Genomic DNA, 15748 nt, shown 5'->3' with positions numbered 1-15748 from the left:
TTAAATAATTGCTACTTCTGTTTTCCACCTTTTATTATAAGGTAAACGGCTACATTTTGAAATAAATTTGTTACAAATTAGAATATTAGCTGTATAGGAAAATAACTGCGGATGCTGGTTCAAATCGAAGGTAGACACAAAATGCTGGAGTAACTCGGTCTGAAGAAGGGTCTCGACCCGAAAGATCAGTCTGAAGAAGGGTCTTAGACAATAGACAATAGGTGCAGGAGTAGGCCATTCAGCCCTTCGAGCCAGCACCGCCATTCAATGCGATCATGGCTGATCACTCTCAATCAGTACCCCGTTCCTGCCTTCTCCCCATACCCCCTCACTCCGCTATCCTTAAGAGCTCTATCCAGCTCTCTCTTGAAAGCATCCAACGAACTGGCCTCCACTGCCTTCTGAGGCAGAGAATTCCACACCTTCACCACCCTCTGACTGAAAAAGTTCTTCCTCATCTCCGTTCTAAATGGCCTACCCCTTATTCTCAAACTGTGGCCCCTTGTTCTGGACTCCCCCAACATTGGGAACATGTTATCTGCCTCTAATGTGTCCAATCCCCTAATTATCTTATATGTTTCAATAAGATCCCCCCTCATCACATCACCCATTCCTTCTCCAGAGATGCTGCCTGACCTGCTGAGTTACTCCAGCATTTTGTGTCAACCTTGTATGAGCTGTAACTATGTAAGAAAAGCAATCCAAGATTGCTCAAAACAAAATGCTTACTTAAAATCATTAATAGTAAAAAGGAACTTAGAAACCAAAGTAAACTTGTAAGAACAAAGTAGGTAATTGGGAAGGAGAAAGTTCTAAAATTGCTAACTCTTTAGTGAACTTGGTTCTCCCCTCCTCCCAGCTCCTTGCCTTTCACCCCAACAGCTTCTGCAATCAACACATCATTCTCACAAATCTAAAAAAGAAACTGCAGGTGCGAACAATCTGAAATAGAGGGTGAAGATGTGGGAAACATTCAACGGGTCAGGCAGCATCTTTGGAACGGGACATTTAACTATCACGAGCCAAAAATCATTAATTGCTGTCCTTTCGCTGGCAATTCTCCTTGCCTTTTTTCCTCCGTCTGGAAGTCTTCTCTCTTCCTCCCTTGCTGTTGGCTTCAAAGCATGCATTTGCTGATGACTTCCTTTGGCAAATGCACAGGAAATATATTGATGTGAACTAAAACACATTGCCTGCCTGAATTTGTGTAACTCAATAGACAATAGGTGCAAGAGGAGGCCATACGGCCCTTCGAGCCATTCAATGTGATCATGGCTGATCATTCACAATCGGTGCCCCGTTCCTGCCTTCTCCCCATACCCCCTGACTCTGCTAACATTAAGAGCTCTATCTAACTCTCTTGAAAGCATCCAGAGAATTGGCCTCCACTGCCCTCTGAGGCAGCGAATTCTACAGATTTATAACTCTTGAGTGAAAACATTTTTCCTCATCTCCGTTCTAAATGGCCTACCCCTTTCTCTTAAACTGTGGCCTCTGGTTCTGGACTCCCCCAACATTGGGAACATGTTTCCTGTCTCTAGCGGGTCCAATTCCTTAATAATCTTATGTTTCAATAAGATCCCCTCTCATCCTTCTAAATTCCAGTGTATACAAGCCTAGTCGCTCCAGTCTTTCAACATATGACAGTCCCGCCATTCCGGGAATTAGCCTAGTGAACCTATGCTACACTGCCTCAATAGCAAGAATATCCTTCCTCAAATTTGGAGACCAAAACTGCACAGTACTCCAGGTGCGGTCTCACTAGGGCCCTGTACAACTGCAGAAGGACCTCTTTGCTCCTATACTCAACTCCTCTTGTCATAAAGGCCAACATGCCATTAGCTTTCTTCACTGCCTGCTGTACCTGCATGCTAACTTTAAGTGATTGATGAACAAGGACACCCAGATCTCTTTGTACTTCCCCATTTCCTAACTTGACTGGTAAGCATGGAAGCATAATGGCATGGGCGAGTTGGGCCGAAGGGCCACTTTCCTTGCTGTCTGACTTATTGGCTTTACAGATAGTCTGGTGTTTCTTAAAAATTACGCGATAAATTACCAGTTGAGGAATAACATTTAAATTAAGAGCCATGCTGGTTAATACACAAGGACACCAAGTGCTGGAGAAACTCAGCAGGTCAGGCAGCATCTCTGGGGAACTTATACATGTGTAACGTTTCAGGTCAGGTCCCTTCAGTCCTGACCCAAAAAATCACCTGTCCATGTTCTCCAGAGATGCTGCCCGACTCGTTGAGTTACTCCAGCGTTTTGTGAATTTTTAAATGAACTCAGTAAAGGCACTGATCTTGTGAGGAAGATGGCCATTCATTTGTGTTTTGTGATGACACCCAGGTAATAAGTACAGTTAAATTATTACGACTTAATATTTTAAAGTTTTGTCTGATATCAACCAAAATAATAACTGTTACACCTGCCCATTTGTGCTCCATGCGGTTAAGGTGAATGTAAAGTGAGATTAAATCCGAGCAGTGATTATTGCAGGAAGATTTTGCATTGTGGACATTGAGCAAAGGCAAGATCCCATTGAATTGGAAAGTGAAAAGACGACAGATGCTGGAAATATGCAGCAGATCAGGCAGCATAAATGGAAATGGTTCACATTTCTAAGATCATACGTGATAGGAGCAGAATTAGGTCATGCGGCCCATCATGTCTACTCCGCCATTCAATTATGGCTGATCTATCTCTCCCTCCTAACCCCATTCTCCTGCCTTCTCCCCATAATCTCTGACACCCGTACTAATCAAAAATCTATCTATCTCTGCCTTAAATAGATCCACCAAATAGATCCATCTTCAAAACTGGGAACGTGAAAAGATTAGTTAGATTTGTCTGCAGAGGCCGTGGGAGGGAATGGATTGGACAACAGGGGTAACTGATGGTGTGGTCAGCATTGCCCGGGTGGTTGCTATGAAAATCAGGATCCTCCGATTCCCTCGTGGTTTTTATCCGGTTGACTTTTATTGAATTTGGTTGAATTTTAGTGATCTTTGCTGGCGTGTTCATGATAAATAAATCTTTTAAAAAAGAGAGTCTGAAGGATCGGAACCGGAAAAGTCACCCATTCCTTATCTCCAGAGATGCTGTCTGTCCCGCTGAGTTACTCCAGTTTTTTGTGTCTATCGTATCTTTTAAACCCTGTTTCCCACTTCCCATTAATATTCTAGAACCAGTTAAAATGTAAACCCCTTGAATTAGTGCCAAAATTCTGAGCCAAAATTTGTTTTCCTTGCAACTCCATCCTTCGACACTAGGTGTCAGTGTTGTGCCTCTTCGGTATACACGCCATTCTTGAATTTTCTTTTGGCCTGGTTATCAAAATTGAAACATGATTTAGACTCAGTCAGCAGACACTGTACAGCTTCGCCATGAGAATTCCACGATTGACTCATCGGTCATTTGATTTCATCTTTTACTTGGTTTATCGCTGTTGGCAGCCCTTCCCTGCACAAACTCCTTCTTGTGGTTGGATCCCTTATAAATTGATTTGCTTTCTTCAGAGAGTGCTTGCAGTGTTTTTTCACCAAGCTGTCTTCCATTGAATTCCATTTGTCCAGTTTCCAGATTCTCTCGTATTTGGAGATCTGTGGCTGCATTTCCTCTGTCTGAAACCCTCTCGCTAGATATCTCTGAACGTTTGGGTTTATAGTTAACTCCCCTTGAATAGCAAGGAATACATATCACTACGTTCTGGGTGCCTCCGTGAAGTGTTCTTCCTCCTGTTCCCATTCCTCCTGTTGCCTGTGCCATTCCAATTCGGGATGCACATCAATTACCCGTTAAATCCTGACCTCCCATTTTCCCTGTGATCACGTGGGCTTCCACTGGACACTGATGCCAGTGTTAACGAGGACATGTGAGAGAGGAGCCCCGTGACAATATCAATGGAGGAATGCAGTTGGTGGGGTTGCTGTGAACACTGGAATTAACTCAATGAGCCAAGTAACCTCCTTTGTTAAAAGACAATGTGAAAATCCCTTAAATGTGCCCAGATCTTGTACCAAGTTCAGATAGTTGTCAGAGTCTGGGGCACTTGAAGATTTTTGTGAAATAGAAGGATGGTGATAAAACACAGGAAGGAGATGTAATTGTTCGGGTAACGCAATCATTTTTATTGCAAAATAGACATTTATGAACAATTTTCCAAATTTTAGAATTTGTAATTTGGAAAGTGCTTTGATAAATATTTGATTCTGTGGGCATGATGGAATTGATCCAAGGTTTTTTGTTCACCATTTATTTTGGTGCATTCAGTTGTCCCTCTTAAAGTCTTTTGTGTAAAGTGGGTAGAACACGTGCTGAGTTTTATTGCAAAATCTTGCATCAGTCAAGTTTTTGAACGTGCCAATTACTGTGCTACATTTGGAATGGGAATTGCAGCAATTGGCTGGAGCTGTGACAGTAAAATATATCCAGACATAGCACCATCTAGTGCTGGAAGGGAATACTACAAAGATTTCTACTGTGACTTTGCACCAAAAATACCCATTGATTTTCTTGGTGATCTTTGCTAGCAATATATTTAAATTAAAAATCACCTTTCCATTGGATCTTGGGCACTTTCCCCTGCAACCGCAGGAGATGCAACATTATATGCAACACCAACATTAGATGCAACACCTGTCCCTTTACCTCCCCCCTCTACTCCATCCAAGGACCCAAACAGTCTTTCCAGGTGAGACAGAGGTTCACCTGCACCTCCTCCAATCTCATCTATTGTATCCGCTGCTCTAGATGTCAACTTCTTTACATCTGCGAAACCAAACGCAGGCGCGGCGATCGTTTCGTTCAACACCTTCGCTCAGTCCGCCTTAACCAACCTGATCTCCCGGTGGCTGAGCACTTCAACTCCCACTCCCAGTCTGACCTTTCTGTCATGGGCCTCCTCCAGTGCCATAGTGAGGCCCACCGGAAATTGGAGGAACAGCACCTCATATTTCGTTTGGACAGCTTGCAGCCCAGCGGTATGAACATTGACTTCTCCAACTTTAGATAGTTCCTCTGTCCCTCTCTTCCCCTCCCCCTTCCCAGTTCTCCCTCTATCTTCCTGTCTCCACCTATATCCTTCCTTTGTCCCGCCCCCCTGACATCAGTCTGAAGAAGGGTCTCGACCCGAAACGTCACCCATTCCTTCTCTCCTGAGATGCTGCCTGACCTGCTGAGTTATTCCAGCATTTTGTGAATAAATACCTTCGATTTGTACCAGCATCTGCACTTATTTTCCTACAGTATGGTGTAGATATTTTAGTGACTACAAAAATACAATGATTTGTGCTCCTCTTACAGGTGTAATGCTGGCTGTAGATACCGTAATTAATGAGCTGAAAAAAATGTCCAAGCCAGTTACAACTCCAGAAGAAATTGCTCAGGTATGTTTTGAGTGAGAAATACATAGTGCCTCTCAGAATTGTTTGGGAATTAAGGTTCTTTTTTTTTGTACCCTGAATGTTAAATTAGCTTTTTTAAGTTGCTGCTTCAAATATTACTACATAAATAGCACTCGCCATTCCTAACATTGATGTAAGATATGGCACAGGCATTCAGCTGAACGGTGGGGCATTGATAGGACTTTGAAGGGGCTTTACAGGGTAAATGTTTGCAGGCTGCTTCTGTCAACAAAAGCTCTGAAATTATGGGTGAGATAAGACACTTGTTATTTGCAACTAAGATGAAATTTTCCATGGTTGAGAAATCTAACACTCTTCACCCAGTGGGCTTGTGTAGTTTGATATTGAATATATTCCAAATTGAGATTAAACTTTGAGGAATTGAGTGGATGGGTATAGAGTGGGATACCAATCAAGAACCTATCTCTGCCTTGATGTCCATTGACATGGCCTCCTCATCTCCTTTTAAAGGAACGTCCTTTAATTCTGAGACTATGACCACAAGTCTTAGACTCTCCCACTAGTGCATAGACTTAATTACATAACTATAATAACTTGCATGTAAACATTTGTGTGATTCAATGCATGCATGTATTTTGCTTCACACATAGAATTTTCATGTCAGTTACTTTAGCATTGTAATCAAGTCTACATCGGAAACAATGACCCATCTTTGGTAAGTGAACACGGTAAAATTACATGTGGCCCCATTTTGTCTGTTGTATCAAAATATCTTTGCTTTAGTTTTCCCTGCATACGTTTGGAGAGACTGACTTCAAATATTTGCTGTATTCATGGGACTTTTTAAGTAAACTTATGAGGTCATCACAAGCTACCCATTTCTGATGGAAGAAAATACAATAAATGTGAACACAAGCCTAATAGTGTATGTTGGAATTGGGAATGGGGGTAACCTCCCATATCCCTATATTATCTTTTCACCTCCTTTGTTATCAAGTGGCTTTCTATCTCTGCCTTAAAACAATTCAAAAACTCTTCTTCCACGGGCCTTTGAAGAGAATTCAGTCAACTCTCAGCCCACAAGGAAATCTTATCTCGTCTGTCTTAAATGGGTGACCACTTATTCTTAAACAATAGTCCCTTGTTCTAGTCTCTTCCCACATCAGCCTCCTCCAGCTGTCTCACTGGTTGTCATGTTTTACACAAGTTCGATCTCACTCTTTTAAACTGCGGTTTGCAAGACTTTTGCTCAAGCCAATCTGCCCATTGCTAGGCCTGATGAAAAGTTATTGACTTGAATGCGGATTACCTTGGACGTTGCTCGATTTTGCCAAATATTTTGAGTGTTTTCTGTTTTTATATCTGATATGAAGCTTACTAGGAAAAAAAGTGAAATGCACTCCGAAGCTTTGGTTTTAAACTTCCCCTACAGTTAAAGCATTCACAATCTTATAAAATGCCTTCCTGTCTAATTCCCAATTCACCATCTTCACCACTGGCATTCTGTGTACCAAGTTCAAAAGCCTCTCATTGTCTCCAGTATTGACCTGCGATTCCTTTGGCACTGGTGCTGTTCAATAACGGAACTTTAGGACCCTGTTTGGCTCCATAAATGGGGCCACTGGCAAAGTTGCAGTGTTGGCTCCCAAGCAATTTTAGACCAGTAATTTTAAAGTGTGGATCCTTTCTATCTCCATTGTAGTTAAAACACGTTTGTTTACAGTAGTAATGCAGCTTAATTTGACTTGTTAGTACATCTGTTATACATGAAATCCTGAGCGACTAAAATATTAGAAATTGTGTCTGTAAACATCTTAAAACTCAACACGGTCACCTTGACTCTCTTTCTTAGGTGGCTACGATTTCCGCCAATGGAGATAAGGATATAGGCGACCTTATCTCTGATGCAATGAAAAAGGTTGGCCGCAAGGGTGTCATCACCGTCAAGGCAAGTTCCTGAGAGTTCTATTAGTTTTTAAATCGTTATGGAAAAGGGAAACCGATTTACAAGTTAAATTTGAAATTGAGCCACAGTGAATTTTGGTGGTGTTAGATAGGAACTTGCAAAGATTATTTGAAGTGGGTCGTTTGCGGGCAAAAGGGGGACCGGTGAATGGGAGGGTTTAGATAGTGAGAGTATCTGTGCGTGTTCATGTGACAGGGAAGGGCAGGGCAGGGCAGCCAGGAGTCGCAAACTAGGTGACAGAAGATATTGAGGATCCGGCCAAAGAAATGGAGGAGTGGGTCAGATAGAAGCAGCTGGAATCCCTGGAGGGGTGCAGGAGTTATACTGAGGAAATGAGGCATGAGCTAGTTTTGGCAGAGAAGATTAAGAAGAATCCGAAGAGATTTTATGTGTGTTGTGGAGAAAAGAAGAACTCGGGAGAATAGTGACCCTCGAAGACCAAAGTGGGCGTTTTTGTGTGGAGTCGTAGGAGATGAGCAAGGTCATCAAGAATAGTTCTCCCAGGTTTTTACCATGGATATGATTACATAGGAACTGGGGGGTGGGGTAAATGGGGACTTTTTGTTGCGATCGTCCGCATTGCCGTCGGGGTGGTGCTGAATGTTTTAAAATGTAAGAAGGTAGATGAATTTCACTATCCTGATCAGATCTATACAAGAACACTGGGAAAGCTAGAGGAGAAATTGTAGGAACAAGGAACTGCTGATGCTGGTTTACAAAGAAAAGACACTAGTGTTCTAGAGTAACTAAGCGGGTCTGGCAGAATCTCTGGAAAACTTGGATCGGTAACGTTTTGGGCCAGGACACTTACAGGATTTTTAGCTGAGATATATGCATCACAGGTGATCACTGAGGGTGGCTAATGTGGCTTTATTTAAGAAGGACTGCAAAGAAAAGCCTGGTAACTTTAGACCAGTAAGCTTAATAAGATAAGCAACTTGAGGGGGTTTCTGAGGGATGCATTTGGAAAGACGGGAGATTGTCTCTCAAATTAACTGCGTCGTTTGAAGTAACCAAGAGCTGATGAGGGCAGTGCTGTAAATATAGTCTATATGGACTTAAACAAGACCTTTGATAATATTTCACATGGTCGGCTGCTCTGGAAAGTTAGATTGCATGAGTTCCAGGGAGAGCTAGCTAATTGAATACATTATCAATTGATGGTTGGATGATCATGATGGAAGGTTGTCTTTCGGACTTGTAGGGGACTGTCACCTGTGGGTGTCTCAGGTCATGAATGGCAGAGATCTGGTGTAGCAAATCCTTTTCCTTGGGTTGTAGAATCAAAAATTAGAGAGCAGAGGTTTAAAATGAGAGGGAAAAGATTTAGTGGAACTCATCACACAGGGTGGTATGTTTATGGAATGAACTGCCAGAAGTGGCCGAGGCATGTAAAATAACAAAGTTTATAAAGAACATTTTGACAGATATATAAATAGGAATGGTTTGGAGGAATGTGATTGAATGCAGGCAAATGGGACAAGTTTGGAAAGACATTTACGAGTTGGGCCAAGGTGCTGTTTGACTCTTAAGTGTACAGTTGAAATATTTAAACATTGCGGGGACAATTCTCTTGAAGAATATTTAACAGTTTTGTTACATGTTCTGTAAAACAGGATGGCAAAACACTTCACGATGAGCTTGAATTAATTGAAGGGATGAAATTTGACCGAGGCTATATCTCTCCTTACTTCATCAACACGGCTAAAGGTATATGTTTCAGGCCTGTTATTGGCTTCTGCTTTATTCTTAGAGTTTGCTGCAAAAGTACCCAGGAAAAGAAGCTGCACAGAAACTCAATAACATTGATTGTTGAGTGGCATAATGCGCACGTTTTTCATGCCATGCCACTATTCATTCGTAATCCCTTGAGATAAATCCTCGTGCTCTATATATAAAACATTGAGAGCCATTATGTGAACTGCAGTGGCACTACATGAGGATAACTGGGAATGAATAATGCTAGTTTTGTTGGTAACACCCATATCTTCAGAATGAATATGTAGGAAGGAACTGCAGATGCTGGTTTACACCGAAGACAGACACAAAATGGTGGAGTAACTCAGTGGGACAGGCAGCATCCCTGGACTTCTCTCCAGAGGTGCTGCCTGTCCCTCCGAGTTACTCCAGCATATTGTGTCTTATCTTCAGAATGAATGTCCTTTGTGTGAGCTTAGTGAGTCTCTGTAGAGGGTTGAACCATGAAGCCTTCACCTTATCCAAACTGCATGTCTCACCACTGTTTTAAATGCGATACAATTGTCTTCTCAATCTTGCCAACTAGGGATAAGTCCTTGTGTCACCATTTTGCCACTGTTCGTATCAACATTTGGATTGGTTTGATCCCTTGATCACATTTGATTCTTTTGATAACATGAGGGAACTATCTTGCTGATGTTTGTACTTGATATTAGAATTTGAACACACCACTGTTTCCCAGCTGCCGAATTGATCAAATTTTGAGAACATAAATATATGTTTTCAATTTAACAGGCCAGAAATGTGAATTCCAAGATGCATACCTTCTACTTAGCGAAAAGAAGATCTCAAATGTGCAGTCCATTGTGCCAGCCTTGGAGATTGCAAATACACACCGTAAACCACTGGTTATCATTGCTGAAGATATTGATGGAGAAGCACTCAGCACATTGGTGCTGAATAGGTCAGTTTACGAGCCTTAACTTAAGCTGCGATTTGCACAACTGCGCATTTTGATTATTTTTTTTGTTGGTACTTTGAGGGCGAGACCATTTAAAAAAAAAAAAAAAGCCATGCTTGGATTTAAGCACTGAACTGGGCCGAAGCTTGGGGTTGCTGAAGCCAGGTGGGACGGTTGGTCCTGGGACAAAGACCAACCCTTCCAGATGGATGGTGGGGTCCAGACTTCCTCGGATACCCCAGCTCCCATATTGGGAACTCTGCCCACAGAACCTGTGCTGGGTTGACCTGCCGTTAATACTGTAGTCTAGTGGAAGTGAATAGGAAGGAACAGTCAACTTATTTGATATAATCCTGTTTGTTCATATAATTTGGGATTTTAAAGGCATTCTGGAAATATTTTCAATGTTTGTGTCGGGTCTTCATAAACAATTGGAGCGACAGCTTTGAAGGTCAGTGGTGTGGGGTGGAATCCCTGCAGTTGTCAAAGCCCCTGTGGGGGTGTAGTTGGCCACTTGTACTCAGTGGACTACTCTTACTTTATATATTGCAGGCTGACTGCCTGCCTTCCAGAGAATAATTGTGCGCAGGGCCACGTTGAATTAAAAAGAACTCCCATTAATTCATAAATCGCCAATGTGAGCAAAGTAATTGTGGATTAATAGAATATCATTTTATTTATTTTTTTTACAATCAAAGTTGATGCTTAAGCAGAATAATGGTTAATCTTGGATAAATTGGGCATGATGTGTTTTTGTGGCGAAGCTAGCACAAAGCTAGCTTCTCCACAAAAGAGAAGCTTAGCTTTGTTTTCTTAGTTTTCTGCTTCTGAGAGAAATTGTTGTGGTTAATCTATGAGTTTTAATTTAATTGTGATTAATACCAGTTAATTGAATCCATGAAACTTAAGTTTTCTCGCTTTTAATCTTCAGGCTGAAGGTTGGCTTGCAAGTTGTTGCTGTTAAAGCACCTGGATTTGGTGACAACAGGAAGAACCAACTAAAGGACATGGCCATTGCCACCGGTGGTACAGTAAGTAGTCCCACCATTTGTTTCTGCAAAAATAACTGCACTTGTATAGGGGCCACTGCTTTTAACTATATTCACAGTTAATCCTAAAATTCCTTTGAATTTGCAAAACTATTTTTGTGCACCTCGGGAGCATTTGTGAATGGGTAGGTTTTAGTATAGCCAGATTTTTCAAATTGTGGTCTTTGTAGGTATTTGGGGATGAGGCAATTGGTCTGAACGTGGAAGACGTGCAGGCTCACGACTTTGGTAAAGTTGGTGAGGTGGTCGTGACCAAAGATGACACCATGCTCCTGAAAGGAAAGGGTGACAAGGCTGCAATCGAAAAGCGCATTGACGAAATTACAGAAACATTGGACGTTACCACAAGTGACTACGAGAAGGAAAAGCTCAATGAAAGGTTGGCTAAGCTATCGGATGGTGTGGCAGTGTTGAAGGTAAAATATTTAATTATAATTAATATCTATTAAATTTAATTTATTAGCCAATTATGTAAACACACATGGAATTTGATTTGCCAACCGTCATACAAAAAAGCAACAAGATACATAACCACATAAAAATTAAAGGTAGACTTAAACAGCCACCACAACGGCGTGTGAGAATCCTCAGGGCACACAGCATAAGCAGAGACCCACAGCCATCAGTTCAATGTCCGGGCCACACACACGCTCCCTCACCGTGATGTGACCAGAGTTGCACCGACCGCTGCCACTCTCTAGTCACTGTCCACCCAGGCAGTCAGAAAGCCGTCCACACTCGCACTAGACTCTCCGACATGAAGCCGTGTCCCCGCAAAACACCGAGATCACTGCACTCCCTCCGAGTCCTCACCAGGGGGGGCAGCATGTCCATCTTGTTTCTTCGGCGGCCTGGCATTCCCCACTGTTATGGAAGGCAAATAACTTGTACCTCCTTTTCTCCCGCGGTCGGGGCAATCGAAACTTCCGCAGTCGGGGTGGTCGAAGCTCCTGCAGTTAACAAAGGGGGCCGCCACTTCCACGATGTTATGGCCGCAGTGCGGACGGAGATACGATGAAAAAGTCGCATCTCTGTCGAGGAAAGAGTTAAAAAAAGGTTTCCCCCCCCAACCCCACATAATTTAAAAAAAAAACTAAAAGTACACTTAAAAACATACAAATAAACACACACCAAAACAGCCAAAGAAGAAAAAGTTGAGACCGGCTGTTGGTGAGGCTGCCATTATGGCGCCACCCGGTGGAAAATCTATTTAGTGCACTCTGGTGGATGAATATATATTCATACAATTGTCATGTGATGACAATTGATGCCCATTACTGTGGGATTAATGGTTGAAAGGGATAGAGGTTTCAGTCCCCTCAGCCAGGACTTGTGGCTGAATAGGGGTTTACCATAAATCTCAATCCAAAATTCCAAATACATTTCCCAAACCTTGGTTCTAGGTTACAAATTCAAACAGTGTTGGGCAGTTCCTAAATAACTTGTATTGACCACTTTTGAGTTCTAATAATTGGCATAAACTGCAGCTTTCTGCAGAGTGCTTATTTTAGAGATGCAGTATGGAAACAGACCCTTCAGCTCACCAGGTCTGCACTGACCATCAATCACCCATTCTCACCAGTTCTATGTCATCTTACTTTCTTATCCACTCCCGACACATGAGAGGGGATTTACAGTAGCCGATGAACCTACAGAACTGCACATCTTTGTGATGTGGGAGGAAACCAGAGCATCTAGAGGAAACCCACACGATCACGGGGTTCATACTCCATACAGACAGCACCCAGGGCCAGAATCTAACCTGGGACTCTTGAGGCAGCAGCTCTACCAGCTTTTTGAAGCTATATTTCCAGTTAATTGTCCAATGTGATTTATATTTTTAAACTTTCTACCACATAGCACTTTGTTTTGACAATGCCATTCCTACTGAATCATCAGTTAGTTCCATGCATGCCATTCTTACTGAGTCATCAATTGGTTTCATGTATGCTTTGGAAATAATGTAAAACTGGCCAGTATATGTTGCTAAACAAAGAGATTGTGGGTTCCTTGTAGTTGATGTTCTGCAGGTGCGGCAAACAGTCATGAAGTTCAGTAGCTTCGCCTACATTGCAAACAAGTTGGTATTCAAGAATATCTTGTTACCATTATGTAGTGTCTTGAAGCCATTGACTACTAAAGTAAATATTCCCATTAATACACCAACCCATTTGTTCAAGATAGACACAAAATGCTGGAGTAACAGCGGGACAGGCAGCATCTCTGGAGAAAAGGAATGGGTGACGTTTCAAGTTGAGACCATTCTTCAGACTTTTCATTTATCTTTTTAGATATTACTTAGTAGTAAAATAAAATATCCAATTAACCAGATTTGTTTAAGTTGAAGATAAGAACAAGATTTCCAAATAATGGGATTGTGAACTGTCGTGGTCTTTCACTCAAGGGGAGAAATCTAATTTGGGGTTTGGTATTATTGAATTAAGGGTGGCAGAGTGGTGCAGCTGGTACAGTTGCTGCCTCACAGCTCCAGAGACCCAGGTTTGATCCTGACCTCGAGTGCTCTCTGTGAGGTTTGAGTCTTCTCTCGGTGGCTGCGTGGGTTTCCTACCACATCACCCAAAAAATTGGGTTTGTAGGTTTATTGACCCTTGTAAAATTGGCCCAAAATGTGGATGCAAAAGTGGATCAATTAACCTATAAGCCCACACGTCCATGAGATGTGGGAGGAACCTGGAGAAAGCCACTTGGTCACGAGGTCCAGGTCGTACCCGGGTGTCTCGTGCTGTGAGGCAGCAGCTTTGCTAGCTGTGCCACTGTTCAGACTTGCACGATAGAAAATTCAATTTATTTGAGTAATTCAAAGTTGATATTTTGATTTGGAACAAAGGAAAAGGGGCTTATGACATCAGGAAAATGATTTTCACTCAATCATGATCTATTCAAGCTAGAGTAGTGTAATTTTATACCTTAACCCATTTAACGTTGTGATTTAGATTGGTGGTACCAGTGATGTGGAGGTGAATGAGAAGAAAGACCGAGTAACTGATGCACTCAATGCCACTCGAGCTGCTGTGGAAGAAGGGATTGTTCTTGGCGGTGGATGTGCTTTGCTGCGGTGTATTCCAGCATTGGATGCTCTCACGGCAATCAATGAAGATCAAAAAATTGGTGAGTGATGTAATTCACTATCGAAACCATCAGGAATATTCCAAGTCATAGCCATAAAGCATGAAAACTGCCCTTTTGGCCTAACAGATTCATGCCCAATGTAATCTTGTCGCATTTGGGCCCATATCCCTCCAAAGCTTTCCTATCCATATACCTATCCAAATGTCTTTTAAATGGTATTGTAACTACCTCACCTGGCAGCTTGTTCCATATATCCACTGCCCTCTGGGTGAAAGAAATTAACCCTGGCCTCCATTAAATCTTTTCCATCTCACCTCAAACCTACTTGAATACTCAATGTTTTGGGGGAAATACTGTGCATTTACCCAACGTATCCCCCTCGTCAGTTTGCACACCATTGTCTGTACGATCATCTCTCTGCCCTCTAAGGAAGTCTTGGGCTTTCCAACCTCTCCCTGCATCTCAGGCCCTCAAGTCCTGTTTGTTGCAGGTTGTATTAAAACCACTGAAGCTGTGGCCCAAGATTTTGTGAGATGCACCTTATGAATTGAGCTCAACACTTGATTTGGTCAAACTGACGATCAACTGGACGCCTCCATAGCTCTGAAAACATTCAATAGAAATTTAGGTGGTGCACATTTGTTTGCACTAGCTGTTAAAAATAGATGTGTATCGACTGATATATTTATCTTTCTATGGGAGGCACACAAGTGATTAGCTGTCACTGAAAAATGTACAGGTCTGCCCTTTAAGCTGTGTTGGATCATTTTTGCTTCAAGCAAGCTCATGCTTGGAACGAATGGTTTGCATTTAACACTTCCCAATAAACTGTTTCAAATGCAGGCCAGTTTTTATGCATGTTGCAATACTGGAATTTGTCATCTTTTTGTGATCTATCGCCTTGCAGGAATCATGAAAAAGTAATGAGGGTTTTTTAAACATTGTTTCAACAGGAATTGAAATTATTGCAAAGGCTCTGAAAATACCTGCCATTACAATTGTCAAAAATGCTGGAGTTGAAGGGAGCTTGATTGTAGAGAAAATCCTGCAGAGTCCACCAGACATTGGCTATGATGTAATGGCTGGGGAATTTGTTAAGATGGTGGAGAAAGGAATTATTGATCCCACTAAGGTATGGCTGGATCATGGCATATATTGTTTAACTATGATTTTTGCACTCGGCTCCCACATTTTATTATGCCCTGGTTAAAAGTGCTAACATGGTCAATGAAACTCCATTGTCACATGTACCTAGGTCCAGTGAAATGCATTCCTTTGCATACAACCCAATTTAAACTCACACAGCTGACCTCACCTAGGCAGTGCACGTTGCCACTGGAACTGACAAAGTTACAAAAATCACCAAATAGTCCTATCTGCTGCAGGTTGCCCCTCCTCCCCAGCTGGGTCCCCTCTTTGCTCTTGGTAACCCCCCCGGCCATGTCCCCTCTTTCACTTCTGAGCTGGTTGCATCCGTCAGTACATTTGTAGATCCACATTATTTTGGATGCTACTGAATTTCCCATTTCCCCCCTCAAATTTTCCATGAGTCTGAGCTGCATTGAGCTCTGTTTTTACCAGAAGGGAAGTAACTCGTCTTGTTTAAATGGTCTGG

The 15748-nt window shown here is 42.2% G+C and overlaps 1 protein-coding gene across 2 annotated transcripts in view; it reads left to right on the top strand.

The window, feature by feature from the left end:
• The window catches only part of hspd1 (heat shock 60 protein 1), a 48317-nt gene that overhangs the window by 31925 nt on the left and 644 nt on the right, over nucleotides 1–15748 (top strand). For both annotated transcript variants that reach the window (XM_078404153.1, XM_078404152.1), the window contains exons 4-11: nucleotides 5308–5390; nucleotides 7222–7317; nucleotides 8952–9045; nucleotides 9829–9997; nucleotides 10926–11025; nucleotides 11214–11459; nucleotides 13998–14172; nucleotides 15087–15265. In XM_078404153.1, coding sequence (XP_078260279.1) covers nucleotides 5308–5390; nucleotides 7222–7317; nucleotides 8952–9045; nucleotides 9829–9997; nucleotides 10926–11025; nucleotides 11214–11459; nucleotides 13998–14172; nucleotides 15087–15265 — 1142 coding nt within the window. The remainder of the gene's footprint in view (nucleotides 1–5307; nucleotides 5391–7221; nucleotides 7318–8951; nucleotides 9046–9828; nucleotides 9998–10925; nucleotides 11026–11213; nucleotides 11460–13997; nucleotides 14173–15086; nucleotides 15266–15748) is intronic.

The sequence above is a fragment of the Rhinoraja longicauda genome, chromosome 8 (assembly GCF_053455715.1).
Source record: "Rhinoraja longicauda isolate Sanriku21f chromosome 8, sRhiLon1.1, whole genome shotgun sequence".
Taxonomy (NCBI): domain Eukaryota; kingdom Metazoa; phylum Chordata; class Chondrichthyes; order Rajiformes; family Arhynchobatidae; genus Rhinoraja; species Rhinoraja longicauda.
This window is presented reverse-complemented; position numbering and strand designations above follow the sequence as displayed.